The 25899-nt window shown below is 52.8% G+C and overlaps 2 protein-coding genes across 2 annotated transcripts; one reads left to right on the top strand and one right to left on the bottom strand.

The window, feature by feature from the left end:
• The first annotated feature begins 73 nt into the window (after positions 1 to 73).
• On the top strand, positions 74 to 4311 carry RASD1 (ras related dexamethasone induced 1). The gene is made up of 2 exons (XM_082602939.1): positions 74 to 3432; positions 3653 to 4311. Exons 1-2 carry the CDS (start codon positions 3147 to 3149, stop codon positions 4195 to 4197), a joined length of 831 nt encoding a protein of 276 aa, XP_082459065.1. The 5' UTR covers positions 74 to 3146; the 3' UTR covers positions 4198 to 4311.
• Positions 4312 to 5935: 1624 nt separating this feature from the next.
• On the bottom strand, positions 5936 to 13140 carry MED9 (mediator complex subunit 9). The gene is made up of 2 exons (XM_082602940.1): positions 12865 to 13140; positions 5936 to 7625 (listed from the first exon to the last, which is right to left on the bottom strand). Exons 1-2 carry the CDS (start codon positions 13083 to 13085, stop codon positions 7409 to 7411), a joined length of 438 nt encoding a protein of 145 aa, XP_082459066.1. The 5' UTR covers positions 13086 to 13140; the 3' UTR covers positions 5936 to 7408.
• Positions 13141 to 25899: the final 12759 nt, after the last annotated feature.

Raw genomic sequence — 25899 nt, 5'->3', positions numbered from 1 at the left:
TGGGTGGGAAGCACTGGGCCCTCCCCCACCCCCCTGCCGAACCTGGTGTCTCTGGTTACCGACATTTGTCTCCTAATGCCTCGTGGACCTCGCGTGGCCACAAGTAGCAGCTGTGGGGCCATCCGGGGCCAGTTGCTGGGCCTGACCACAGAGCCACAGGGACAGGGCAGGACCCGCATTTGGGCCCAGCCTCCCCTGCACAGCCCCCAGCCCTCCAAGGGCACAGAACTCGCCTTTCCTCCCTTCAGGATGGCAGACAGGTGTGCTCTATCTGTACGCCTGGCCCTGAGCCTTGCGTTCTCACCTGTGAAGTGGCTGCCATAGCCATGCCTGCCCTGGGCACCAGAGCTGCTGGGCCCCCACCCCGCCATGGAGTGCCTCAAGGGTGCCCTTTGGTGTCTGGGTTCCAGAGGTCTCCGGGCTCGAGGGGCCACAGGAAGCACAGAGGCTGATCTTACCCAACGCCTCTGCTCGCATACCTCCAGGGACAGGAAGCTCACCCCTCCGCGGGCACCGCTGCACACACATCCTCTCTAGCCTTCAAGGACGTGCTGGCCCCCGTGGGCTAAGCCCTCCCTCTGTCAGGGCAAGACCAAGCACCTCTGGGCCTCTGACCCACGGGTCACGCCACCGTGAAGGGTGGGCCCGGAGTGGGGAGGGTCGGCTGTGATGGGAGCAGCCCGCAGCTGAGGAGGGAACTGCCGAGGAAGCGAGGTCAGAGGGGAAACCCAGCTCCGTTTAGCCCTGTCCTCTTCGTCAGGTGTGGCTGTGGGCTGGGGTGACACAGGACCCTCTCTGGGCGAGAAGTTGCTGGGGGTGGGCTCGGGCAGCAGGCTGGCGCTCAGCACAAGCATCCATCCACACGCCCCCTGACGGGGCCTGCCCGGCACTCCTCAAACACGGCTTTCAAGAACCTTCTAAACCACTCTGCCAGCAGACCAGGCTGTGGTGGACACTTCCTGCCTTGGGGTCCAGCTGTCCGACCCCAGCCCACCCCCAACGTTTGGCCAAATGGTTAAGAGGTTCCCATTCCACTCTGAGCTGGAAAATTGCTTCATTGCAAGGAAATGATACAGGCAGGCGCTCAAGCATAGGAAGACAGATCACTGGTAATATCGTAAACCTGGACAACCTAGAGCTAATGCAATGGTGGGTGGGGGAGGGGCACACTTTGGGGAAAGAACGACAGGTGTGCTCAGGGCCTAATGAACTTGGCTGACCTGGGAGAACAAGTCTTAGAACCTGGCATCTGTGGGTGAGGATGGGCCCAGGTGCCAGGAATTGAAGGTTGAGAACCCAGGCTGGGCTCAGTACCTGCCACTGTCACCAGCTGGAAGGGGCTGGACCGGGGGTGGGAGGAGGGAGGCTCTGACTCTAGGCTGGGTCCTGGCCCACTGACCACCCCAGGGAGAGCTGTGTTCAAACCCTGGACCCTGCAGTTACTAGCTGTGGGCCCTGGGCAAGTCACTTCCCTTGCCTCAGTTTCTCCATCTGTAAAATGGAGGGAGTAATAGTTCCCACCCCTCACGGGTGCCACGAGGAAGGACTTAAGAAGAGTGCCTGGCAAGGAATACATGGAATAAACACTCTCCTGGCCCCCTGCAGAGGGTGTGAGATTCTGCTGGAATCCTGGTCACAGAGGGCTGGCCAAGAAGCCCATGAGGCCCTGTGTAAACAGCTAGGGGTGCGGGCTGGCACCCCAGCATTGCCCACAGCTCCGACCTGCATGGATGGGTGGGTGGCAACAGCTAAAGGCCCTGGCTTTCTCCCAAATCAGAGAGCCTCGCCTGTCACCGCGGGGAGCGATGGCTTTTCCATGAGCTCCAGGCCGGAGCTGGCCAGCTCCAGCAGCCTCTTCCCCAGCCTTTCGGCAGCAGCCCACTCCTGGTTACTGATCTACCTGCTGCCCCCCCCGGTTTGTCCTGCGGCCTCGTGGGTCATTTACTATTGTTGTTATTACCAGGTCCTGCCCCTACACTGTTCGCAAGTTCTCAGCCAAAGCCAGACCACCATCTTCCAAAAGAGGAACCCGAGGTCCAGAGAAGGCCAGAGACTGCTGTGATGCCCACACAGCATTCAGGCTCACTCTGGCTTCGAGACCAGCTCCCCCAACTATAAAAATGGGAATGTTGGCCCACGGGACTCCAAAGGCACAAAATGCTATGGGGAAGGGAGGGGACATTGGCCTCAGACTGACTGAGGAAGGGCAAACCTCTGGTCCTTCCAGTCTCCGACAGGAAGATGACGGGACAGCCTCTGGCTGAAAACCCCTGCCAGGATCCAGTGGATCTCTGGTTGGGAGAAAGGAGCTGAGCCTGCAGTAGAACGCGGGGTCGGGACGCTCTGGCTGCGCTGACTGCAGCCCTGAGCGTGGCGCTCACGGCTCCCCGTTCTGGCGGCGGGGCCTCTGCTGCACTCTGGCGGCCGGAGCGCGCGGCGCCCACCTCGCGCTGGCACGGCCGCTGGGAGCAAAACCCGCCCGGGACGCGAAGGGGCTTACGCTGGGCCAGTTCGCAGAGCTTGTGAGAAGATGCGCAGAGCCCAGACGCGGTGCCTAGCACCAGGCAAGCACATGCCATCACGCTGCCCAGTGTCGTTATTCTCTGGGGAAACTGCGTCCCAAAGAAAGTGAGCGTGTGCGCGTGTGAGGCTGCGGTGGCAGGGGAGTGGGGGGTTCCTTGCCCCAGGTCAGAGGCACAGCCGGGACTGCGTCCCCGACGCCCTTACGGTCGCTGAGCCCCGCGCAGCGGAGAAGCGCAGGGTCCGCGCGCCCGTAGCCGCAGGCAGACCCTGCACCGTTTCCTTCCCGAGCCCCGCGGGCGGGAACGGGCAGAGGCCCGCGGAGGTGGAGGGAGCGCGCAGCGGAGCCCGCGGGCGTGCGCACCGTGACGCGCAGAGGCTGGGCGGGCGCGGGGCGGGGCGGCCACGCGGGCTGCATATAAGGGCAGTCGCTGGACGCTGAGAGGCAGAGGTTTCGTGCGGGAGCTAGAGCCCGGGAGCTAGAGCCCGAGTGCAGGCGCAGGCGCAGCCCGAGCCCGAGCCGCGCCGCCCGGCCGCTCTGCCTTCCCCGCCGCTCTGCCCCGTTCCCCCAGCCACAGTCGGCTCGTCTCGCGGCCCCGCGCCCGCCCCCGCGGTCCCTCTGCTCAATGAAATTGGCCGCGATGATCAAGAAGATGTGCCAGAGCGACTCGGAACTCAGTATTCCGGCCAAGAACTGCTACCGCATGGTGGTCCTCGGCTCGTCCAAGGTGGGCAAGACGGCCATCGTGTCGCGCTTCCTCACGGGCCGCTTCGAGGACGCCTACACGCCCACCATCGAGGACTTCCACCGCAAGTTCTACTGCATCCGCGGCGAGATCTACCAGCTCGACATCCTCGACACGTCCGGCAACCACCCCTTCCCCGCCATGCGGCGCCTCTCCATCCTCACTGGTGAGCCGGGGCGGCCGGGCAGCGGGCGGGGGAGGGAGCGCGCCGCCACAGTGCCGGGGACCCCTCGTTCCCGGGCGCCCGGGTTGGAGGCGCGGTCCGCGGAGAGTTCGGCGCTACCCTCGCGGCGGCCGGAGCCCCGGCGTCGGGAGGCCCCGAAGTCAGCCCGCTTAAGTTGTCCCCTGGCGGCTGCCCTCACTCTCTCCTTTTCTGCTCCCCGTAGGAGACGTGTTCATCCTGGTGTTCAGCCTGGACAACCGCGACTCCTTCGAGGAGGTGCAGAGGCTCAAGCGGCAGATCCTCGACACCAAGTCTTGCCTCAAGAACAAAACCAAGGAGAACGTGGACGTGCCCCTGGTCATCTGTGGCAACAAAGGGGACCGGGACTTCTACCGCGAGGTGGAACAGCGCGAGATCGAGCAGCTGGTGGGCGCCGACCCCCAGCGCTGCGCCTACTTCGAGATCTCAGCCAAGAGGAACAGCCGCCTGGACCAGATGTTCCACGCGCTCTTCGCCATGGCCAACCTGCCGCGCGAGATGAGCCCGGACCTGCACCGCCGGGTATCGGCGCAGCACTGCGAGGCGCTACACAAGAAGGCGCTGCGGGGCAAGAGGCTGCGGCGAGCGGGCGGCGACCAGGACGACGCCTTCGGCATCTTGGCGCCCTGGGCGCGCAGGCCGAGCGTGCACAGCGATCTCATGTACATCCGCGAGAAGGCCAGCGGCGGCGGCCAGACCAAGGACAAGGAACGCTGCGTTATCAGCTAGGAACTCCCGCCCCGCGCGGACGCAGAACCTCAGGAGGCCCTCTTGTCCAAGAGTCAAGTGTCCGGGCCGTACGTCCCGAGCCGCGTGCGCGTGCGCGCGCGGACGGGAGTCTTCCTTCCCAGCGCTCCAGCCTATTCACTGGGGAGACTCAAAGAAACCGAGAAGGGACCATTATCTGCTCCGGAAGGAAAGAGAGCTAGCTGAGCCCGGGCTCCCCCAACGTCCGATCCCCCGTTGGCGCCCGCTAGCCCCACGCGCCCAGCAGAGGTTGAATTTGCCTTGTTTCTCACAAAGACCTAAGAATGGGGATAGAAATGGGAGTTAATCAGCCACCACCAGGCTTTCAGAAATGGGTCCTGCCGGCTGGAGGGCCAGGACAAACGGGGCATTATCTGTGATTGGGGGTTGCCATGACAGCTGGCCTGAAACTGAGGGCGGGGTCCGATTGTAGGGAGTGACTTGTTTACATGTGTGTGCAACTGCACAAAGCAAAACATAAAACTTGCACTTTATAGTAGTTCTGGTGTCACCATTTGACATGAACAAAAATCTTACCTAGGTGTTTGTACTGCGTGTGTCTTTTAAGTTAGTCTTGTTACTGGTTTTTTAATATAAAATAAAATAACTTAAAATGGAAAACCATGCTTCCTCTGCTTTTAGAAATAGGGGGAAGGGGGAGAAGGGAGAGGCAGGTTTCTACTTCTGTGGAATTAGAATCCCCTTCCCCAGAGCTGGAAAATAATCCTGGCTTTCTGAAAATAGCTTCCGCCCTCCTGGGAGAAAAGGCTCCAAAAAAGCTACAGATGACTGGATGCCTTTCCATTTGTGGAGCCATTCCTTAGAATGCCAGGACAAAAATAAAGGACTTCAGGGTCCTTCCTAGAGATACATCCTTCCAGCTGTTTACCTGCCTAGTTTCCCCACTGGCCCAGCCCCAAGGGCCTCGGGGACCGGCCAGCGCCATCCTATACTCAGCACAGGCCCAGGACAACAAAGCGTCACCAAACCTGGAACCCGCAGATGGTTCAAGGGGTCCCTTGGGCCCTCTTCTGTGCAGGACCCTCATCCTGAGTCGGCTTCAGGCTCTGCCACATAGCCACCTGGATCCAGTCACAATCAGCAGCCCCGGCCCCTCCGGCTCCAGGAAGCACTCGCCACCCACGTGGGGTCCGGCACCCCCTCTCAGCAGTTGAGGGCACCCGGTCCCAACTCGGGACCCACTTCTCTCTGCCACTTGTAATTGTGCACTCCTGGGGCAAGTGACGCCTGCCAAGCCCCAGATTCTCCGCCCATGAAATACAGAGAGCAGACGCCTCTGCTTGGGGTTGCTGTGAGGGCCACGGGCGACGTCTTACATGGTGCCCGCCAACAGGCATCCAAGTGAGGCATCAATGCTGTCCCGGGGAGGGCTTTCAACCGTTCTGGGGGACTGCCCCCCACCAGGACCCAACCCACCTCTGAGAGGAGGAATGGCAGCCCTGGGGGCTGACTGCAGGCAGGATGATCCCCGGGCCAGCTGCACCCTGGGGATGGATGCCACTCCCGGCAGGGTCAGCCCATGTTCACGGTGGTCTAGCTGATGTGGCCGTGTGTGCTGGGGGCTGGCGCGGGGGCACAGAGTGGAGGTGCCCACGGTTCCTTCTGTCTCCTCCAAGCAAAGCAGAGGTTTTCCTCTCAACTATCCAAAGGGGATGTCCTACTGTGAATTTCTCAGTACAAACCCAAAACGTCCCTACAGCAGAGCACAAGTTCTTTTAATCACACGCTTGAAAAGTGTCACAAGTCACAACTCTGGAGCACAGGAGAGGCCCATGAGGACCCCGTGTCCACCGTAGCCCTCCGGGAGAGCCCGGCCGCCTGGTATTTATTTCTGAGCTTCGTGTCCCATAGTATTTGGTTGGAGCCTTAAAACCGGCCCACACACTACTCTGAAACGTCAAGAAAACTGATTCAGTTGATAACAGCCCCATGGTAGAGCTGGTCTAACAGGTGACACCCACTTAAATTCAGAGCCTGCGCCTCTGGCCAAGTCCGCTGAAACCTGACACCCCCCTGCACACCTGACAGGTGGCCATCGGCAGACACGGACAGAACCCCTGCTCAAAACATCTTCAACCTACATTCCTGGCAACTGGCAGGCAGCTGTTAAGCCCCCGACTCGGTCAGCACAGGTTATGAGCCCGTTTCTGGATCTAAATGATATTCAGCCACCTGTCCTGCATCCTTCAGAGGCGAAGGAAAGAGATGCTCTTATCTCAGTCTGGTCACACTAACACAAAGTCTGTCTAGGTGAAACAAAGGTGTTTATAAGCATCTATGAACCAGGCCTTGGCCGCATGACTGCCAGGTGCAGTTCTCCCCACCCCGAGGGGCCATCAGAACCGTGGCTCTGAGCGGAAAGCACATCATGACCGCCTGTTTGCACGCAGTGAGCAGGCCAGAGGGGAAGTCATGGCTAAACCAGGAACAGGACTCTGAGAAGCTGGAAGAGGGGTCTGTTCACCTGGAGACCACGGCCGGTGAGACCACGTGGTCTGAGGCGGTCTGGCCATTCTTGGGCATGAAATGGCTGAACGAGCTACCTGAAGGTGACAAGGGACAGAGGATCAAGAGTCTCTGCCACCCACCCACACGTGGGAGGCAGAAACCTGGAGGCGGGGCTGCCGGCAGGGCCCTCGGTGGGCAGCCCACGGACAGTGACATCCACCCCTCAAACACAGAAGGAAACTATTCCAGAGCAAAAAGCCACCCTCAAGTCTTTAGGCACAGTGCCGTTCTCCCAAGGCCTTTTTCTATCCTAAACCCTCGCCATGTGAGTGCAGGCCTAACTGTCCAGTGGACTCCACACACCCTGCTGCTCACTCAACACTGGCTACCTGGATATCCAACACCTGGGCCGGGAGCGGAGGGGAGGGGTGGAGGGCAGCCACCTCCCTTCCTGCTTTGCCCCGGGATCTGCCAGCCCAGCCTGAAGGCCGGGCCGCGGCCCCGCCCCTCCGGCCTCAGGAGCCCTCCTCCTTCCGGCAGCAGGAACACAGTCATTATGCATCTGGACCGTGGGGACAGTACACAGGGATGCCCGGGGAAGCCAGCACGCACACCGGCTCCGCAGTCAGGGCCACGTTCAGCTAAGCAGGCGGTACCAGAGACGCCCTCCACAGCGCTGGAAGACAGGGGGCCCGTGCCCGCCTCGTCCTGGAGGCCAGCGCATCTACTCCTTGGGGATCTCGAACATGCACAGGCTCTTGTACTTCTGCAGGAGCTCGTTCTTGGTCCGGACCTGCTCGCGGAGGCGGTGCAGCTGCTGCTGCTGCCGCTCGGGGCTCAGGTGGATGCCAGGCATGGCGCTGACCACCTTGCGCATCTCCTGGAACTTGGTCCTGAGGGCGTTCAGGTCCTGGTGGACATCAGGGCTGTCCTTGTCCATGCTGCGGAGGCAGAGGGCAGGTGTTAGCACCATTAGCCCAGACAGCTCCATCCTCGCATCCCCGCGTCAGAACGCCTGTCGCCTGCGTTCCCCACTGGGCTGGGCTGTGCGCCCGGGGGACGGGGCGGGTTCTTGCCTGTGCAGCCATAGTGCAGGCAGCACCCCACCCCCCAGCAGGCACGCGCCGGACACTGAGCCCTCTTGCAGAGCTGCTTCCCCAGCCTGGGCCGTGGGTGCTGCACACACTGAGGCAACATTTGCTGAAAGAGTAGACGCCTGGCAAATAAGTTCCTAAGTGTCTGCTGAATGAATGAAAAACTCTTACCAATGTCATGTAACAAACTGCAAGTAACACTTGCTGAAATACCACATTTCTAATTTGAGACATTCCAGGCCAATCAGGAGACTATCAACAAGCAAAAGATAATTTTAGCTGATGTTCAGATGCTTGAACCTGTTAACATACATCCTAATTTCCATAGAGCTATTCATAAATTTTAAACTAGTTACAAGCTACTGGAAAATTTTCAGCAGGTACGTGTCCTCTCCCACCACACTCGTGTAAATTCCTCGCCTTCCGGTCACGCTCATTTTAAAGGCAGGCTCGTACCCTTCACCTCACAGCTATTATTAGCTGCCGAGAGATCCATGCTCCCTGTCATGACTAAATTAAAAGCAAACAACAAGAACAAAAACCTTCACCTATGATCTAAGAAACGGCCTGTCAGTTGCTCCTATAAATCTTTTAAAAGTTAGTAGATGGATGGATGAGCTTTTGAAAACAAGGCAGTTGAGACTAAAATCTAAAAGCTGATTCACAGGCTGTTTTCAAAGTCACCCACTGAGTAGCGTGAGAGGGGAAAACTGTCAATGATCGTTTATTTATTTTAATAAACGTTCATCCTTGATGGGAAATTTCAACCCAGATGGTGCTAGTTCATGTTTATTATTAATCATTTCTCTGCTTACGCAGACAGAATATCCATCTTTCCTGGTGATCCGTCGGTTACAGCTCATTCCTGACAAATGAGACACACCAGGCCTGCTCACTATTTATCAATAGCTTGAACTTGGAAGCAAGATTTGGAGAATCAATAGTTTATTCTAGGGAACGAATGGCCAACCAAACATTTCCTCTTGTCATTTGAGGCCCTCAATTTACACACACCATCAGTGGTACACCTTACCCCAGCGTCGAGGGAGCACCTTATATTCTAATTCTTTTATGTCTCAGCTCAGATCTACAACCCTGGACAGACACCACCTGGGCTTCTGAAATCATTCCACTTGTATGGCATATGTGCTAACACATCGTTAGGAATTTAAGTCCCAAGGGAGTTTTGAAATTAAAATATAGTTTTAAGAAAACTGATTCACATCACACAAGTTTCAAAGGACAAGGTAAAAACAAACAAAAATATATAAAATAAAAATTAGGTGGGCTTCCCTGGTGGCACAGTGGTTGAGAGTCCGCCTGCCAATGCAGGGAACACGGGTTCGTGCCCCGGTGCGGAAGATCCCACATGCCGCGGAGCGGCTGGGCCCGTGAGCCATGGCCATGGAGCCTGCGCGTCCGGAGCCTGTGCTCCGCAATGGGAGAGGCCACAATAGTTAGAGGCCCGTGTACCGCAAAAAAAAAAAAAAAAAAAAAAAAAAAAAGTAAATAACAAGGCCCTACTGTGTAATACAGAGAACTATATTCAATATCCTATGATAAACCATAATGGAAAAGAATATAAAAAAAATGTACATATATGTGTAACTGAATCACTTTGCAATACAGCAGAAATCAACACAACATTGTAAATCAACTAGACTTCAATAAAAAAATACTGCAAAAAAAAAAAAAAAAAAAAAGGGAGGGGAGGAAATTAGGAGCCATGTGTAAAGCCCACCCGGATGGAAGCTGAGCTGGGGGGCGGCTGCACAAGCTTCTCAGGCTGCCCGAGGGGGAGACAGCGGGACCCTGACTCCAGCCGAGAGAAGAGACGGCCTGGGCACCAGAGAGCAAGCATGAGTTCCAGGGGGCCCGCCCCTGTGGCCAGTGCTGGTCGGCACCTGACTCAGAAGGAAACAAAGGAGACCAGGCTGGGTGGAGAAGCACAAAATCCACAAACCAGGGCAAGGCGAGGGCGCTCAGGACACCACCGCATGGCTCGAGTGACAGGCCACTTCCTGATGGTCCTCTGGGCAGGCCCGGGTGATGCGTGGCGGCGGCCCGGTGGGAGACACACACTCGGGCACACTGCACAGTTCTAGCGGGTGAGCCTAAGAACGATGCTTCACTTGCAGGTGCAAACAGGCGTCAGCTGGGCAGGTGTGTCCACTGGTGACTCAGAAGCAGAAGGAACCACCAGGTCACTGAAGTCACGTCCTCCCAAACTCGAGAGGCATTTCTTTGATCTCTTGGTGGCATCCGACTTGGGAAAGAAATGGGAAACTATTTCTTCCTCCTCAAAACCTCTGACCCCCTCGGCCTCACGTCCCCACACCCGCAATGTCCTCCTCGCCGACAGGCCTGGGACCAGTCTTCTTCCCACACTAATGTCAGTGGCTGGCATCTTCCTAAAATAGTAGGGCCTTTAAATTACACCAGTTACAGGGCTTGAGGGAAAAAAATGTTTAATGACAGACAGCCAAGGCTTACAAAAGGGAAGTCCCTCTAATCCCTTGTCCCAGGTAAGCTCTGTTAACACGTGGTGCACATTGTTTAATATCGCTTCAAGATAGTCAGTAGCACACAAACACACACATACTTTTCAGTTTGTCTTGACAAAATTGTGCCCACACTACACACATGGTTCTGATTCTTGCTTTCTTCATGTAAAATGCACCTTGGATGTCTGTCCATGTTAAGATGTACACGATCATACGGCTAGATTACTTGGCTGTTGATGTGTATGTGCATGTTTGCAACTGATCGCCTGCAATCCGAATGGCGATGACATCCCACACCTATACCCTTGTGTGCCGGGTGCCCCACTGTCCCCCGCCAGCACTGCCACTCCACCTGCCACCCCCCTCAGGGCACCCCTGGCACCTCCTCCCACTATTCCTGTGGACCCAGTCCTTTCCCCGTCCTAAAACCCTCTGTCCCATCTACCTTTACAAAACCCAGGCCTGAGCTCAAAAACTTCATATGGCTCCTCGGCTCCCAGGCAAGTTCACACTGTGTGTTTGTGTGCGTGTGTGTGTACGCACAACCTCAGGACCACTCGCAAACAGCCTCTGACCTCCCGGGCTCCGTGCTCTCTGCCCAAGAGAGAATTCCTCCAAACAGCCTACCAACAATCCCTATCTGGGCGCTTGGCCTTTTCACTCGGATTCAGCAAAGAAGACAGAGAAGGGCAGAGCTGCTGCAGGCGAGTCGTGGGGTCACCTCCTGGCCATCAGGACCCAAGGCCAGCCTCAGCCCAACCCGCCATCTTTCACAGGAGAATGCTCTTGAGAACGCCTCAAAACAACCTATGACTTAAGTATTACTAGTCCCAGTTCACAAAAAAAAAAGAGGCTCAGAGCAGCTGTTTCACCAAGGTCAGTACATCATAAAGCTATCATTTGAACCCACCATTTGAAGTTCATTATTACTCACATATTAGAGATAAAAAAATTAAGGCCTAGAAAGGCTACGTATTTACTGAGATTACAAGGCAAGCAAGCGTCAGCATGCAGATCCGAATTCAAGGCTATCTGACTTCAAAGCCCATGTTCTCTCTCATGTACGTAACTTCTCGATCTTTAAGTCCAGCCCAACCCAACTGCTCTATCAGCGTGCAAGAATATACACCATGTATTTTCATTTTTCCATATTTTCCCTAAAACCAGAATAAGTATATTTGGGTTGATCTGGATAACGTTTTTATAATCAAGCACTGCCCTGGGATTGCAGGGTCTGCATTTGCGTTTGTGTTTGCTATGTCACTGCAGCCTAGAAGTGCTACTTGATGATCCCAGGCTCATGAGGACAGAACAGTCTGCCTTACCCGATAAACAGTATGTTTGCACCAAGTGAAGCCAGATGAAGTCAAGGTCTACTGTGAGAACAAATGCTTTGCAGCTATTTTAAAAGCGGTGGAGGGACTTCCCTGGTGGCGCAGTGGTTAATAATCCGCCTGCCAAGGCAGGGAACACGGGTTCAATCCCTGGTCCAGGAAGATCCCACATGCCGTGGAGCAACTAGGCCCATGCGCCACAACTACTGAAGCCTGCGTGCCTAGAAGCCCGTGCTCTGCAACAAGAGAAGCCACCGCAATAAGAAGCCCACGCATCGCAACGAAGACTGGCCCCGGCTCACGGCAACTAGAGAAAGCCCGCGTGCAGCAACGAAGACCCAACCCAACCAAAAAAAAAAAAAAGAAAAACCCAGCTGGGCCAGTAACAATATTTTCATGTTGTGAGTAGCAATTCCATTTCAGCAAAACATCCAGGAGCACAATTGATGTTCACTTGAATGTTACTATAAAAGTAACTTGTAATTTACTTTGTTTTGGTTTTTAATGGCTGAATAAAAATTTTAAGCGCAGGGGTTTACACTTTGTTATCATAAATAACGGTAAAAAAATAATTTGGGCAAATGTGGGGATAGGGAAGGTTTTGGTTGTGTGTGTGTGTGTGTGTGTGCGCGCGTGTGTGTTTCTCCTAAGGGTCAGTTTCAAAAGTTAGGTAACCCGAAGACTGGCCAAAAGGAGACAATCACCCCGTGACACCATGTTAGGGCACCGTAAGCGCTGGCAGGCGGCCAGTACCCGTTTCCTGTAATGTTCCCATCATCACCCCTATAATCTCTTTGCATTATGGGTTATTCTCTCTCACGACGTTTTCCCTTCTAACTGGTTATCAACGTGGGGGTGAAAAGTCTGCCCTTTCACCTGTACACCCCACAGCACTTAGCAGTGTGCCACATATGGAATATGATACACATCTGTTGGATCTGTTAGGAAAGACGCCGAAGTGAGTACTATACCCCTAATTACAGGTGAGAAAACAGGCTCAGAGAAGCCTGACTGGCTTCAGGCCACCAGGCTGCACACGAGTGGTCTGACCGTAGCGGGGCCTGCCAGCACAGGGCCTGGCAACTCCCAGGGCCAGAGTCTGCTGAACTCTTGGGACGACTGGGGGTGGTCTCGGCGAGGCCGCTCCCCTCCGGGTCGGCCTCCTCCTTTGTACCGCGGGACGCCCCCGGAGCTCGGAAACGTGACTGGCAGCGGGGGACTTGCGGGCAGCGCCCGCCCGGACCTTACCATTTGATGATGTTGTGAACCAGGGGGAGGAAGGAGCAGTTCTCCTCCGCCTTCACGCCGGCCGGGGACGGAGGCCTCGGCGGCGGTTGCGGCTGCGGCGCGGAGACCGGCGGCGGCGGCTGCGGAGGCGGCAGCGGCTTCGTCTCGGGCAGCGGCGGCTCTGCGGGTGGCTGCAGCGCATCCTCGGCCTGCCGGCCGACAGACACCCCCACGGAAGCCATGGCGCCCGGGACCCACGCAGCCGGTTAACGGGGCCGGCGGCCGAGCGCGCCGGAAGTGTCTCGGACTCTGCACGTCACCACTGTGCGCCGCGGGGGCGGGACCTGGAGGGAGGCTGTGAGATCGCACGCCAGGGCGCGGGGCGGGGCCAGGGCGAGGGGCGGGGCCAGGGCGGTCGTTACTAGGCAACAGGCGGCTGGCGGGTCCAGAGTGGCCTGGATTTGGCTGTGCCCGAGACAGCTAAATTTTTCCATAGTCAGAAATAGGAGGTGTACTTCAGGAATAACATCTTATTTCTATTCACGTTACAAAGAGGGTCCAAAAGCAACCAGTACAGGAAGACTTGAGATAAATAAGGCCTCGTGAAGAGGGGACAGCACCTGCCGGACACCTGCAGGTGTCAGGCCCTGGGCCCACGAGCGTGGAGAATCCGAGGGGAAGGGCCCAGGGTTCCCAGCCGCGCAGAAGCCTCCAGGGGAGAGGCCCTGAGCCCGCCCTAAGGACGCAGAAACAAAGAAATTGCGAGGGCCTAATAACTGAACACTTAATTATTATCATAATTATATTATCACTTATCATCTTCTGGATGACACACGCTGTGCTAACTATGGGGGAGGGGTTGGGAGGCTGTCTCAACTTCAACACGAGCGGGGATTGCCGAAGGGTATTAGTGCCAGGAATAAACATCGTATCTGAGGGGGAAGTCAACGTCAGGTATTCTCCGTACCTGTGGGCCAACTCCTTAAGCCCCTGGGTCTCAGTGTGCTCACCTCTAGAATCTTCTTTAGTTCAGGGTCATGGCGGAGCCTGAACTACTTTCCAACTTCAGACACACGGCTGATCTCCAAAGGTGTCCTTTGCATGCGCTCTCACTCCCTGCTATCTTAGGCCAAAGTGGGGACTTCTCCTGGGTTTGTGGTTATGGTCCTCAAAACGAGTCCTCCCGAGCCATGATGTGGGGCTGTGTGATACGCTTCTGGGCAATGGGGACATGCATCCTAAGCTTGGCTAGGAAAGCCCTGCCCTTCCTCAGCGGCTTTGGAGAGGCAAGGGGTCCACAGTCATTGGCAAGAGCACTTAAGAGCAAGGTGGCTGGTCTCAAGGAAAGCCTCAGCAGTGATATTTTCAGATGCATCTGGAGGGGTCTGTGGGGGCAGGTCCTAGGGGAGGGAGAGTGTAGAAGGAAGTGGGGAGGTCGGAGGGTGTGCTGAGGGGCGCTTTGGTAGCGGGCCTCAGCACAGCTTTCTTGTAAGAACTGCCCGGGGCACCCCACAGGGCGAGCACGGGGAGGGGGTGGCCTGCTAACCATGGGCCTCTCCCCCAGGGGGAATATTCAGGGGTCCTGGTGGAGAACAAGGAGGAAGGTCCTGCTGGGACAGGACTAGATGGGCTTGAAGAGACTATACCCCCTTGGAGTCATCTGGGGAGATAATGACGGTATGATAATAGTAATTACCACAACTACTGTGGATCAAAAGTAGGTACAAGGAACAGAGCGCAGTCATCTCATTTAATCCACAAGAAAGCTCTAGAAGGTGGATGTTAGAATCTCCATTTTATAGATGGTGGATTCTGGCCCCAGGGTCACACAGCTCCCTGATACAAAGCCCATGGTCTTAACCAACACAGAGGACACCTCAGGTCCCTACCAGTTCTGTGACTGTATGATTCAAAATGTTAAAGTGAGGTTTTTATTCAGAATCAGAAAAGGAATCCAAAGTTCATCCACAATCTCCCCATTGAAATCACATGTCATCTCTCCCTCCCAGTGTGTTTATAACTTCATTACAAGCCCCAACTTTATCGCTGGCAGAATAATGAGGACACCTCTTTAAAAAAAAAAAAGAAATGGGCTTCCCTGGTGGCGCAGTGGTGGGAGTCCGCCTGCCGATGCAGGGGACATGGGTTCGTGCCCCGGTCCGGGAGGATCCCACGTGCCGCGGAGAGGCTGGGCCCGTGAGCCATGGCCGCTGAGCCTGCGCATCCGGAGCCTGTGCTCCACAACGGGAGGGGCCACAATAGTGAGAGGCCTGCGTACAGCAAAAAACAAAAACAAAAACAAAAACAAAAAAACCCCAAACACTTCAGATATAAATAGATATGGCTAAAGAAAATAAATTGAAAATGTAGGAAGCAGGAACAAGTAGGGTGCATTGACAGTTTGCCCTAAAAATAGTTAATACAATTAGTGGTAAAGAGTAAAGCTGACCTCATAACATTGGCAAGAAAAATGTTGGATGTCAGAAAAATACTGCCTGTGCTGGTTTCAATAAGGCTGAAATTACCACAGATGTGTGTCTGCTCAGAACTTCTCTGTTAAAAGTTAAAAAAAAAAAAAAAGAAAGAAAAAATAGAAGCCCCACTGATACATAAGGACTGTGTGGTGTTGATGTCCCTGAGTAAAGCTCTCTGCTCGTTGAGCTCTTGGCTCTCCCTGCTTCTCATGGGCCCCTGCGGGCCAGCTGGTGGCCAGGCCAGGCCCCACTCAGCCTGTTTGAAGCTGTGTGACTCTGGACTCTGCACAACCTCCTTCATGCAGGCATACAACCTCCCAGGAAGACCGAACAGGTTATGACACATAAATCACCTTGAAAAGTCCCCAGGAACAGTGACCATCACTTCTTACTTTTCAGACTTAGGGATTTCTCCTTCACCGATTGACAAAACCCGGACTTAGGGCACTTAAGAGGAATGAGCTGGATCAATGCCCTCCAACAGAAACAGAAGCAAAGCCACTTGGGTCGTTTTCAGTTTTCTAGTAGCCACACACACAAAAATCAAAAGAAACAGGTGGAATTCATTTCAGTAACATATTTTACTTAACTCATGTTTCCAAAATATTACCGTTTCCACACGTAATCAATACTAAAAATGATTAAAGAGGTACTTAACTGGTTTTTATACTGTCTTTGAAATCTACTCTGTATTTTACATGCATAGCACATCTCAGCTGGAATTGCCACGTTTCAATTGCTCAGGAGCCAAACGTGGCCAGCGCCCGGATCTGGGTGCTGCAGGCAGGGAGATGGACACATATCAACCTGGACAGATCGCAATCCAAAGGAAATAGAGTATATTGCTACTTATATAAATATTTGCAACATGAAAAATAACACTATGTATCGTCTGTAGATATAAGACATACATGTAAAAGTGTTTTAAAAGGAACTGAAGGGTGCACCTCATACTCACGGAAAAGGGGAACGTGATATAACCGGCACTGCAGCTTTCTGTGTGGTGTTGTATTTCTTTTATAGATTATAAGGAAAACTGTGAACGATTGCCAAGTGTGGGAGGGATATCTTAGAACCCAGGCTTTGTTCTTTCTGGCTGTGTGACCTCGGATAAGCCATTTAGCCTTCCCGTGCCTCAGTTTCCTTATCTGCAAAATGGAATCATAACAGCACCTAACAGGACTGCTATAAGGGTTACAGGAGTTACCATGTGGAGAGGGCTTCAAACAGTGCCTGACACTAGGAAGCAACCATTGAAGTTTTAGCTACTACTGCTACTGTTCTATTACGTTTCTCAAAAGAAAAAAACCTCACGATTACTCCTTCTGAAACAAACTGTTACTACAAGAACACACTTAAGAACCAGGCTGCATCCAAGCCTTGAACTTTCTGATTCTCTAAGTGGCTCTACGCCACAAATAGCTATGAATGTTCTCATGATACATTTCTGCTACCTGAAGTCCAAAAATAGTCATTTCTCTGTCAGACAAACATTGTGGGGATTGTTAGACTGATCATGTCGTTGAGTGATCAGGGCTTTTTCTTCAAAGTTATATTCTTACATCTGATTCATCCTTTTCTTTCATTAACTGGAGCCTCAGGCGGGTAGGAAAAGCTACATGATACTTTGACTTTTGTGAGTTTAAAAAAAAATAGGCAGCAAACATGGTTCAGGTCAGCACAGTGCGACATGTACCAGGAATCAGCTCGTCTGAGCCACGATTCACGGCTCAGACCTCAGGACGAAAGCTTTTCTTCTGATCCTCCCTGAGGATGGCCTTTCTCCTCTCGGAACTGGATTTGATTTTCTTTCTTTCTTTCTTTTTTTTAAAGTCTTTATTGAACTTGTTACAATACTGCTTCTGTTTTATGTTTTGGTTTTTGGGCTGCGAGGCATGTGGGATCTTAGCTCCCTGTCCAGGGATGGAACCAGCACCCCCTGCACTGGAAGGTGAAATCTTAACCACTGGACCACCAAGGAAGTCCCTGATTTTCTTCTTTTTATTCCTTTCAACCTTCCTCTCTTACTCTAAGATACTCCAGAGTGCCCAATTTCTCCTCTCACTTATGTTAGTGTTTTGTGTCTCAGAAGCACTCCTTTTGGGGCATTTCAGCACACGAATTTGACTAAGTTTCTTTCAGACTCAGAATTTTCTCCATAAAACCTTTCCTTTAGTCCTTATTCCTTCTTCTTGTTATCTTTGACCAGACCTCCACCTGCTTTGGATATAATAAATATGAGAGGCAATCCATTCCAGAAACCCGTTTTTGTCTAAAATGGTTTGTTACTGTCCCGATGCCTTACACCATCTGACCTCTTTATCCAGTCATTTTCACTCAAATGATTTGTGAGCCAAGTTTTTTTCTGTCTCCTCAACAGCCTCAGTCTTAACCTGTCCTGTTAACCATTTTCATCACTTTCATTCCTCCCTTTTTCTGGAATTAACCTTGTTTCCCTTATTGGATTTATTGTAAGCCTTTTGACTCTCGATTGCTAATTCCAGTTGCAAAATTATAGTTAAAAATTGTTATGCGGGCTTCCCTGGTGGTGCAGTGGTTGAGAATCTGCCTGCCAATGCAGGGGACATGGGTTCGAGCCCTGGTCTGGGAAGATCCCACATGCCGCGGAGCAGCTAGCCCCGTGAGCCACAATTACTGAGCCTGCGCGTCTGGAGCCTGTGCTCCGCAACAAGAGAGGCCGCGATAATAAGAGGCCCGCGCACCGTGATGAGGAGTGGCCCCCACTTGCCGCAACTAGAGAAAGCCCTCGCACAAGAAACGAAGACCCCACACAGCCATAAATAAATAAATAAAATTAAAAAAAAAAATTGTTATGCACCTGGCGTGCTGGAGAGGACCGGGCATCTGCTGCCTGTGAGCGGCGTGTGGCTGGTCCTTCTGCCCTGGTCCCATGGCTGGGTTTTCCAACCTCTTAGTATGGGAGGAGTTAGCCTGTAACCGCAGACATTCAGAATGTCCCCAAACTGTAGAGGCCAACAGGTCCCAAGCTGAATCCTGGAAGCAGCATCGAGAGGGACCAGCAGCGTCTGTCCCACTGTCCATCCTCTCCTCACCACGTCTTTGGAAATGTGGTCTGGTGAGCACTGAACATTTCCTGCTGATCTTCGGCTCAGCCACACAGTGTGACCCTAAGAGCCATCGAATCCCCCTGCCCGCCCAAATGTCGTGTTCTGGCCCCTGCTCTGTGCCAGGACCTGCCAGACCTGCCAGGGGAGAAGGAAGGCGCTGGGCCCGGCCACAGAGGAAAGGACTGGGGGTCCCAGCTTGTCCCCAAGATGCCCCCGTCTTCCAGATGAGAAAGCAGGGGCCTGGGGAGGCTGAAGGAGTCACCTGTTGGTCGAGGAACTGGGGTTGACATGTGATGCTGACATGAGGAAGAAATCAGGAAGCGGAAGGGACAGATAGTTCAGTGATAACGGGGTTTCCAGCCTATGCATGCTTCCTCCCCAGCATGTTTACTGGATATAAATCCGCAGGAAGTGTTGTCTCAAGAATTCAGGGCTGATGGTGAGGAGAGGGCTGAGTGCAGCCCCAGAGCAGAAGGGGAGGGGGTGTCATGCCTCTGGGAGCATCGCTGGTTTGTGTGAGTCATGATTTTTCAGGTGGCCTTAGTGACAGTTGACAAGGGGGGTGGCTTCTGTCATGGCCTGACCAAGGGCTGCTGCGGCTGCAGGGAGAGAAGACAGCATGGAAGACCATCCCCAACCAGGGGGACCCAGGAGCTCCCTGTCCATTTTTGAAAAGTCCTTGGCAGCCAGGCTTACAGAAAAGCCAGCTGCGGACTGAGGGCTCCCGGGGACAGCACTGCCCTCCAGCCCCGCCCCGGACTGCCAGCTGGTTTCCTGGGTGAGAGCTGGGTTTTCTTGTAGTGAGAATCAGCCGGGAAGGAACAAAGGTGCAAAGTTAACCTGAAGCAGTGACAGGAGCCCCTCGTCATGTGACCTCGGGCTGCAGGGGGGCCCCTGAGGGGCTTGAGGAAGAGGCTCCAACCCCACATCTGCCAAGTACCAGCTCCGTGACCTCGGACGAGTGATTCCACCACCTGTACTCGGGCATTTCAGTAGGACCCACCCTTGCCCACCTGGGCATACGGGGGTAAGAGACCATCCCGTCCAGGGTCAGGCACAGCACCCAGGGCTCCGGGCCCCAGGGAACGGAGTTAAAGGACGATTCCTGCCCGTCCCTGCAGGTGGTTTCCTGTTCTTTCTTCTTCTGTCTGCAGTGACACATCTTGGGAGCCGCCCATACACAGTGCCCAGTTAGCCAGCAGCGCAGGAAAAGCAAGTCAGACATCAGAGCAAAGAGAATCGCGCTACTGCGTCTTCCCTCCTGTGCATTCGGCGTTTCAGCTCTTGTTTTGGTGTCCCGTGCAGCCAGGCTCACAATCTCGTCATCGTGTGATGCTGCTCTGGGGACGGGAGTTTAGGGGTTAGTCAGCACTGATGGAGCCCGGCCCCAGGCACACGAGGAGCGAGGATTGTGAGGACGGAGGTTTGACTCTGGAAGCCAGTCGTCTTGCGGGGGTGGGGGGAGTGAGAACATTATCCGAGGGACAAGGCTGGCATTGGCCGAGAATTGATTTCCCCAGAGGAGATACTTGCTGACCCCCTGTACACGCGTTTCACAGGCAGATCCACTGCATCTGGTCTGAATGACGTGGGCCCTGCTGGGGGGATGGGGGGGGTGGGAGGATAAGCTCTTTTCAAACGGCCTTGGCAGGAAGATGGGAGAGAAGTGGCGAGGCTGACCTCCACGCGCCCAGCTCCTGGAGATCTTGGTGGAGGGGCAGGGGTGGGGGTGGGCGGGTGAGCAGGTGGGGGAGGGAGACTGAAACAATCTATTGTGCAATGTGGACATTTCTTGCAAGACAATTTTTGGGCTCAAACATCATCCATTGCCTACATGTGCTCTCCTGACCTCCACTCCAGCCCTGGGGGTGAAGGGACTGAGCTGAATGAGTCCCCATCCTCTCATTCCCCTTGGCCGGTGACTGGTCTAGAGGCAGCCGTGAGATTGTGAAGCCATTGATATGTCAGCAGAAGTCTGTTGGTGGAGCTTCCAGGAAAACTTGCATTCTTCTGTGAAAAAGGGATAAATAAATGTGGCCGGGGCTGCTAGTTCCTCCCTTCTTTCTTCTTGGGATGTGGATGTAATGCCTGGAGATGCATAGCCATGTTGACGTCATGAGGCTACAACGTGCAAAAGTGGCAGATACCGAGCTCCGGTCTCTGACAGCATCATTGCACAGCTGCACAGGCCAACCTCCAGGCTTATTAGGTGGGAAAAAGAGGCCATCTCTTACTAGCCCCTAATTCCATCCTAAATAACAATTTCCTTAAGGATTTTTTTAAATTCTAAAAATAATATTATTTTAAAGTCTATTAACAAAAAAATATTCAGTGAAGGAGTTTTGGGAAAGTGAAAAAAAAAAAAACACAGAAGAAAATAAAAACTTTCTTCAAACACCTAGACATCCATGTTTAACATTTTGTTGTCTGTCTTCTCCTACATTTTAAATGTATATGTGTTTTTAAAACAAATTTGGGATCATGTTTTTTTTTTAAGGATTTATTTATTTATTTTATTTATTTTTGGCTGCATCAGGTCTTAGTTGGGACATGTGGGATTTTCACTGAGGCATGCAGGATCTTTCGTTGTGGCACGCAGGCTTCTCTCTAGTTGTGGCGTGCGGGTTTTCTCTTCTCTAGTTGTGGCACGCAGGCTGGGTGGGTGGGCTCTGGAGTTGTGGTGTGTGGGCTCCAGGGTGCGTGGGCTCTGTAGTTTGTGGTATGCAGGCACTCTAGTTGAGGCGCATGGGCTTAGTAGTTGTGGCACGTGGACTTCAGTTGCCCCACAGCATGTGGGATCTCAGTTCCAACCAGGAATCAAACCCACATCCCCTGTATTGCAAGGCGGACTCTTTACCACTGGACCACCAGGGAAGTCCTGATCACGTTGTTTTGTAAACTGTTTTTTTCCTCTTAACAAGTTACTGTGAATGGCTTCCCATATAAGCTAATATTCACTTACAACATGGTTTTCAATAAAAGGATGCATGCAAAAAACAAAACAAACAAACAAACAAAACCACCCTAAACTAAACCAAAGAGAAAAAACAGCGAATTCCTGCAAAAGGCCAATAATAGCCAAGATTCTTTGAGGGACCAGGCACCCTGAGAAGCCTGCAGGATTTTGGGAATCCTAGTGATGGCAGGGAACCTTTGGGGACCACTTTTACTGAAATGAAGCAATTTTCACTTCCTCTGGGATTCCTGTTTTTTAAGCTGTCTTGGAATCTCATTTCAGCCTCTTAAACACTTTAAAAAGGAAAATGGTTTATTATTGGTTCCCTGTCACCTCTTTCTGCCAAAGGGCCAAGACACTAGATCTTAAAAGTGACATATATCTGTACACACACCCACAGGTACAGCATGTAGCGTTACCTTAAAAAGTCACTGGAGAGTGATGCAGGCCCCCCTCTGCCCCCTGCCTGGCTACAACTACACCTGTGATGTCTTCACCTCGATAGGCACCCACGCAAAGCCCCAGCTTTCAAGCAGCAACACACGGCCTCCCTCCGTGGGCTCAGCGAGACCTGGAAGGGCTTTGAAGGGAGGGCATCGTGTCACGCCTTCGTCCGATTTACAAAACAGAAATGTAAACTCAGCTCTACCAGATGAGTTTATAATCTAAACACACACCCACACGAGAAAGAGAAGATTAGAAATTACACTCAAGAGCAGGGTTTTTTTTCTTTCTGGAATTAGAAAGCAAGTCATTGGGATTCCCGAATAGGCAACCAAGAGGTCAGTTACCAGGGTAACCAGATAAAACTCTTAAGTTTTGAAATGCGAGAATGTTGTCCAGCAGGCAGAGTTCTTTTGAGCAGGGAGCAGACTGGCATGTCGTTCAACGTGCTGTGATGAGCAGTTCCTGGGTGTCCAGGTGCTGGGACGCAGCAGGAAACACAGCAAAGTCCCTGTGCTGCTGGAGCTCGGATGCCAGGCCACAGCCACAGTCTACTTGGCTCCCACGATTAAAATCTATATGACTTTTTTTTTTTTTTTTTTTTTTTTGCGGTACGCGGGCCTCTCACTGTCGTGGCCTCTCCCGTTGTGGAGCACAGGCTCTGGACGTGCAGGCCCAGCGGCCATGGCTCATGGGCCCAGCCGCTCCGCGGCACGTGGGATCCTCCCGGACCGGGGCACAAACCCATGTCCCCTGCATGGGCAGGCGGACTCTCAACCACTACGCCACCAGGGAAGCCCTATATGATGTATTTTTAACTTTGAAGTATCACATACATCCAGAAAGGTTCATGAGACATGCAGTATACAGCCTGGCCAATGTACATAAAGCAGACACAGCCATGCACCCAGCACCTCAACCGAGAGACAGGGCTTGAACAGCATCTCGGAAGCCTCTCTGTCACGATCTCCCTGGGAGTGAGCGCTCCTGACTTCCGATGCCATCATAGATTCGTTTCATCTGCTTTTGAACTTTCAATAAGTGAAATCCTAAAGCAGGTACTTTTCCCCTGGCTTCTTTGTTCAGCATTATGTTTGTGAGATGAACCCACATGGGGCGAGTAGGTGTAATTGTCATTGATGTAAAGTGAACTGTTATGTGAATACCCCTCTGTTTGTCCATCCACGGTGGCCGAGCAGTTAGGAGGTTCCGGGTCTGGGGCTGTTACGGGACTCGGTGTCCAGCTGCCCCCTGGGAGTGCGGGCGCTGGGCCACAGCTATGCCTGTGCTCGGCTCAGCAGATGCTGCCAGGTAGCTTCCCAGTGGCTTATTCCGGCTTCCCCTCACATCAGCAGCTCCGCATCCTCTCCAGCATGTGACACTGCCTGTGCTTTTCACCTTAGCCACCTTGGAGGTGTGTCTCTGTATTGTCTTCCACAGCCTTTTACAAGACAGGCTAGGGATAGGTAACAGGAGAAAGGTGTCATGGCAGGTTGTGATGTCCAAAAATGGCGGTCACCGTCTCCCCTGGGACCCCCTGAGAAATGGTGGGCAATCACTGTGCTAGCTATTGTCTTGTTCTTGACTCAGTGAGAATATGCTGCATGTTTTACTGTTAAGTGGGAGATTTGCTGTAGGTTTTTGGTAAAAACTGCAAGTTAAGGAAATTTCCATCTATTTTAAGTGACTAAGTTCTTAGTAATTTTCCTAATAAACTTCTTTCATTGATAAGTGTAACTTCAGTTTAATAGACAATCTTTTGACTAGAAATGACCCAGATTCCATCGCTGGTGACTGGATCAAGAAAGACCAGTTTGCCCATGCAACCGAATTCTCCCTGAGACTGGAATTCTCAAATTCTTGCTGAGTTTGAGGAGCAGCTGGAAAGCCCAGCAGGGAAACCCTGCCGGGGGCATCGCCTCTGCTCACTCCCCATGTAAAACCATATCACGTAACTCTCTGACCATCAGCATCTTCATTTGTAAATGGTGGAGCTGGACCAGGGTTCTGGCCATAAGATCCTTGGCTGTGAGTCTCTGAGGCTATAAAGGGGACAATAAACTGGAAGGTAATATGTATTCAAACACCAAATAGTTACTCGGTGGTGGGATTGTGGGTGCTGTTCATTTTGAAAAGTTCTTAGTGTGATTATATGGCCTTTTTCATAAAGGAGAGAGTGTGCCATGGGCCGTATGTTTTCACCACAAAAGGTACACATAACACTCTGTTCTGTTGGAAAAGAAAGAACCAGGAAAACTGGATTTAACAGTCAGTCTGGAGGATTACTGAGGGGTGAATATCCATGGCTGACCTTCTGAGGCCCAGCTGTGGGCTCTGTTTTTCCCTGTTTTGGGGACTTAAGCAAACTGTCCTTTGACAGGAAAACAGAAGCCCCGTGAACTGGGCTGTTGCAGAACTGTACCAAACTGACTGGAGAAGTCAGTTTCTGTCTGATTTACCGAAGCCTTTTTGACCCTGGTGCAGCCGCCAGCAACCAGCAGTCAGCAAATGGCAGTCTGCTGCGCGGCATGCAGGATCTTAGTTCCCTGACCAGGGATCGAACCCGCGCCCCCTGCAGTGGAAGCTCGGAGCCCTAACCACTGGACCACTAGGGAAATCCCCCTGTCTGGGTTTCTTATGAGCCACGGTACACGGGATAGACTATGGGGCAGCAGAAAGTTATTCTGAAAACTTGGTCAAGAAACATTTGTTCCAATCCTCTAGCTGCCTGTCATGGCAAGGTCTTGGCCAAATGCTCACAGATCCTGAAGCTGGACAGACCGGGTTCAAATCCCAGGGGCACCACTTACCAGCTGTGTGACCTGGGTACATACATGACCTCTATTTCTTCCTGAGTAAACCTGGAATAACAAACATATTAGGCTCAGAGGGCTTGTATAGGTTAACTGAACTAATCCATGAAAAGAGCACAGTAAATGTTCGATAAGTTTAGCAGTGGTGATGGTGATGAAGAGGATGATGATGGTGGTGATTATGATGGTGACAATGATAGTGATGGTGGTGGCAATGATGGTGGTGATGGGGATGATGGTGACGATGATGGAGGTGGGGGTGTTATCACAATCATGGTGACAATTAAAACGATGATGGTGATGGTGGTGATGGTGATGATGTTGGTGATGGTGATGATTATGACGGTGATGATGGTGGTGATGGTGATGGTGGTGATGGTGGTGATGGTGATGGTGATGTTGGTGATGGTGGTGGTGATGATGATGGTGATGGTGATGGTGATGATGGTAATGATGATGAAGTGATGATGGTAATGACGATGATCATGATGATGATGGTGATGGTTGTGGTGACTGTTTTGTGTTGCTCTCAGACTATTGATAGTGATGCTATTGGCTGGGAATGCCAGGGGCGCTCACCTTGTCCTGTACTACTTGTCGCGAGCCCCCAGAAGCACTTCCCCTTTTGGAATCAGTGTTGTGGCTGGACCAGCCCCTGTGGTTCTTTGTACGATGGCAAGATACACCTCAGCAATAACCATCAGGGAACCTCGAAAAAGCAAGGTTTATTACTCACAAGTCCTGGAAGGTACCCAGTGAGGCCAGAGAGAGAGAGAGGGCACAGACCTGAGGTTCTACCGTTATTGGGGTTGAGGGTGGGGTACCTAGGGCTTTTCAGCTTTACTCTTTGTTGACAAATTGAAAACATAAGAGCGAGAATTAGCGTGTTGGGAAGGAAAAGTGGGGTCACTCAAGCAGCCAGTTATCTGGGTCACCTAGGGCTTTCTAAAAGGAGAATTTCCTGGGTGGGGTGGCCTGGCCCTTTATCTGCTTGTGTAGCTGGTAACTGTGTCACACAGCTGGCAATATGTTTATTCGAGATGGATGTCTCTGAAATGAAAGCCTCGGCAATCAAACGCTTATTGTCAGGCACTTACTTTAGAGCGAGGGTGGCAGTTAGTATGAACACCTTTTGGCCTGTTTTTACATCAGTCTCTAAGGCCCGTTCCAGGAGGTCTTCTATGAAATCTTTTGTCATCCAGAGAATCAACCCAAAGATATCAGCTGCAGGACCACACGTCAGCAGGGTCCTGGGGTCCCCTCTTGCAGCCTGAGTTTAG

The sequence above is a fragment of the Mesoplodon mirus genome (assembly GCF_964341445.2).
Source record: "Mesoplodon mirus genome assembly, chromosome: 18".
Classification (NCBI taxonomy): Eukaryota; Metazoa; Chordata; class Mammalia; order Artiodactyla; family Ziphiidae; genus Mesoplodon; species Mesoplodon mirus.
The sequence above is the reverse complement of the archived record's forward strand: the minus strand, read 5'-3'. Positions and strand labels throughout refer to the sequence as shown.

What these genes read in the sequence shown, in the direction of transcription:
- MED9 (XM_082602940.1), bottom strand. Translation starts at nt 13,085, where the DNA reads ATGGCTTCCGTGGGGGTGTCTGTCGGCCGGCAGGCCGAGGATGCGCTG. An exon ending in GTTCACAACATCATCAAATG is followed by an intron (nt 7,626 to 12,864) that starts GTAAGGTCCGGG and finishes CTGCCTCCGCAG; the next exon opens with CATGGACAAGGACAGCCCTG.
- RASD1 (XM_082602939.1), top strand. Translation starts at nt 3,147, where the DNA reads ATGAAATTGGCCGCGATGATCAAGAAGATGTGCCAGAGCGACTCGGAA. An exon ending in GCGCCTCTCCATCCTCACTG is followed by an intron (nt 3,433 to 3,652) that starts GTGAGCCGGGGC and finishes TGCTCCCCGTAG; the next exon opens with GAGACGTGTTCATCCTGGTG.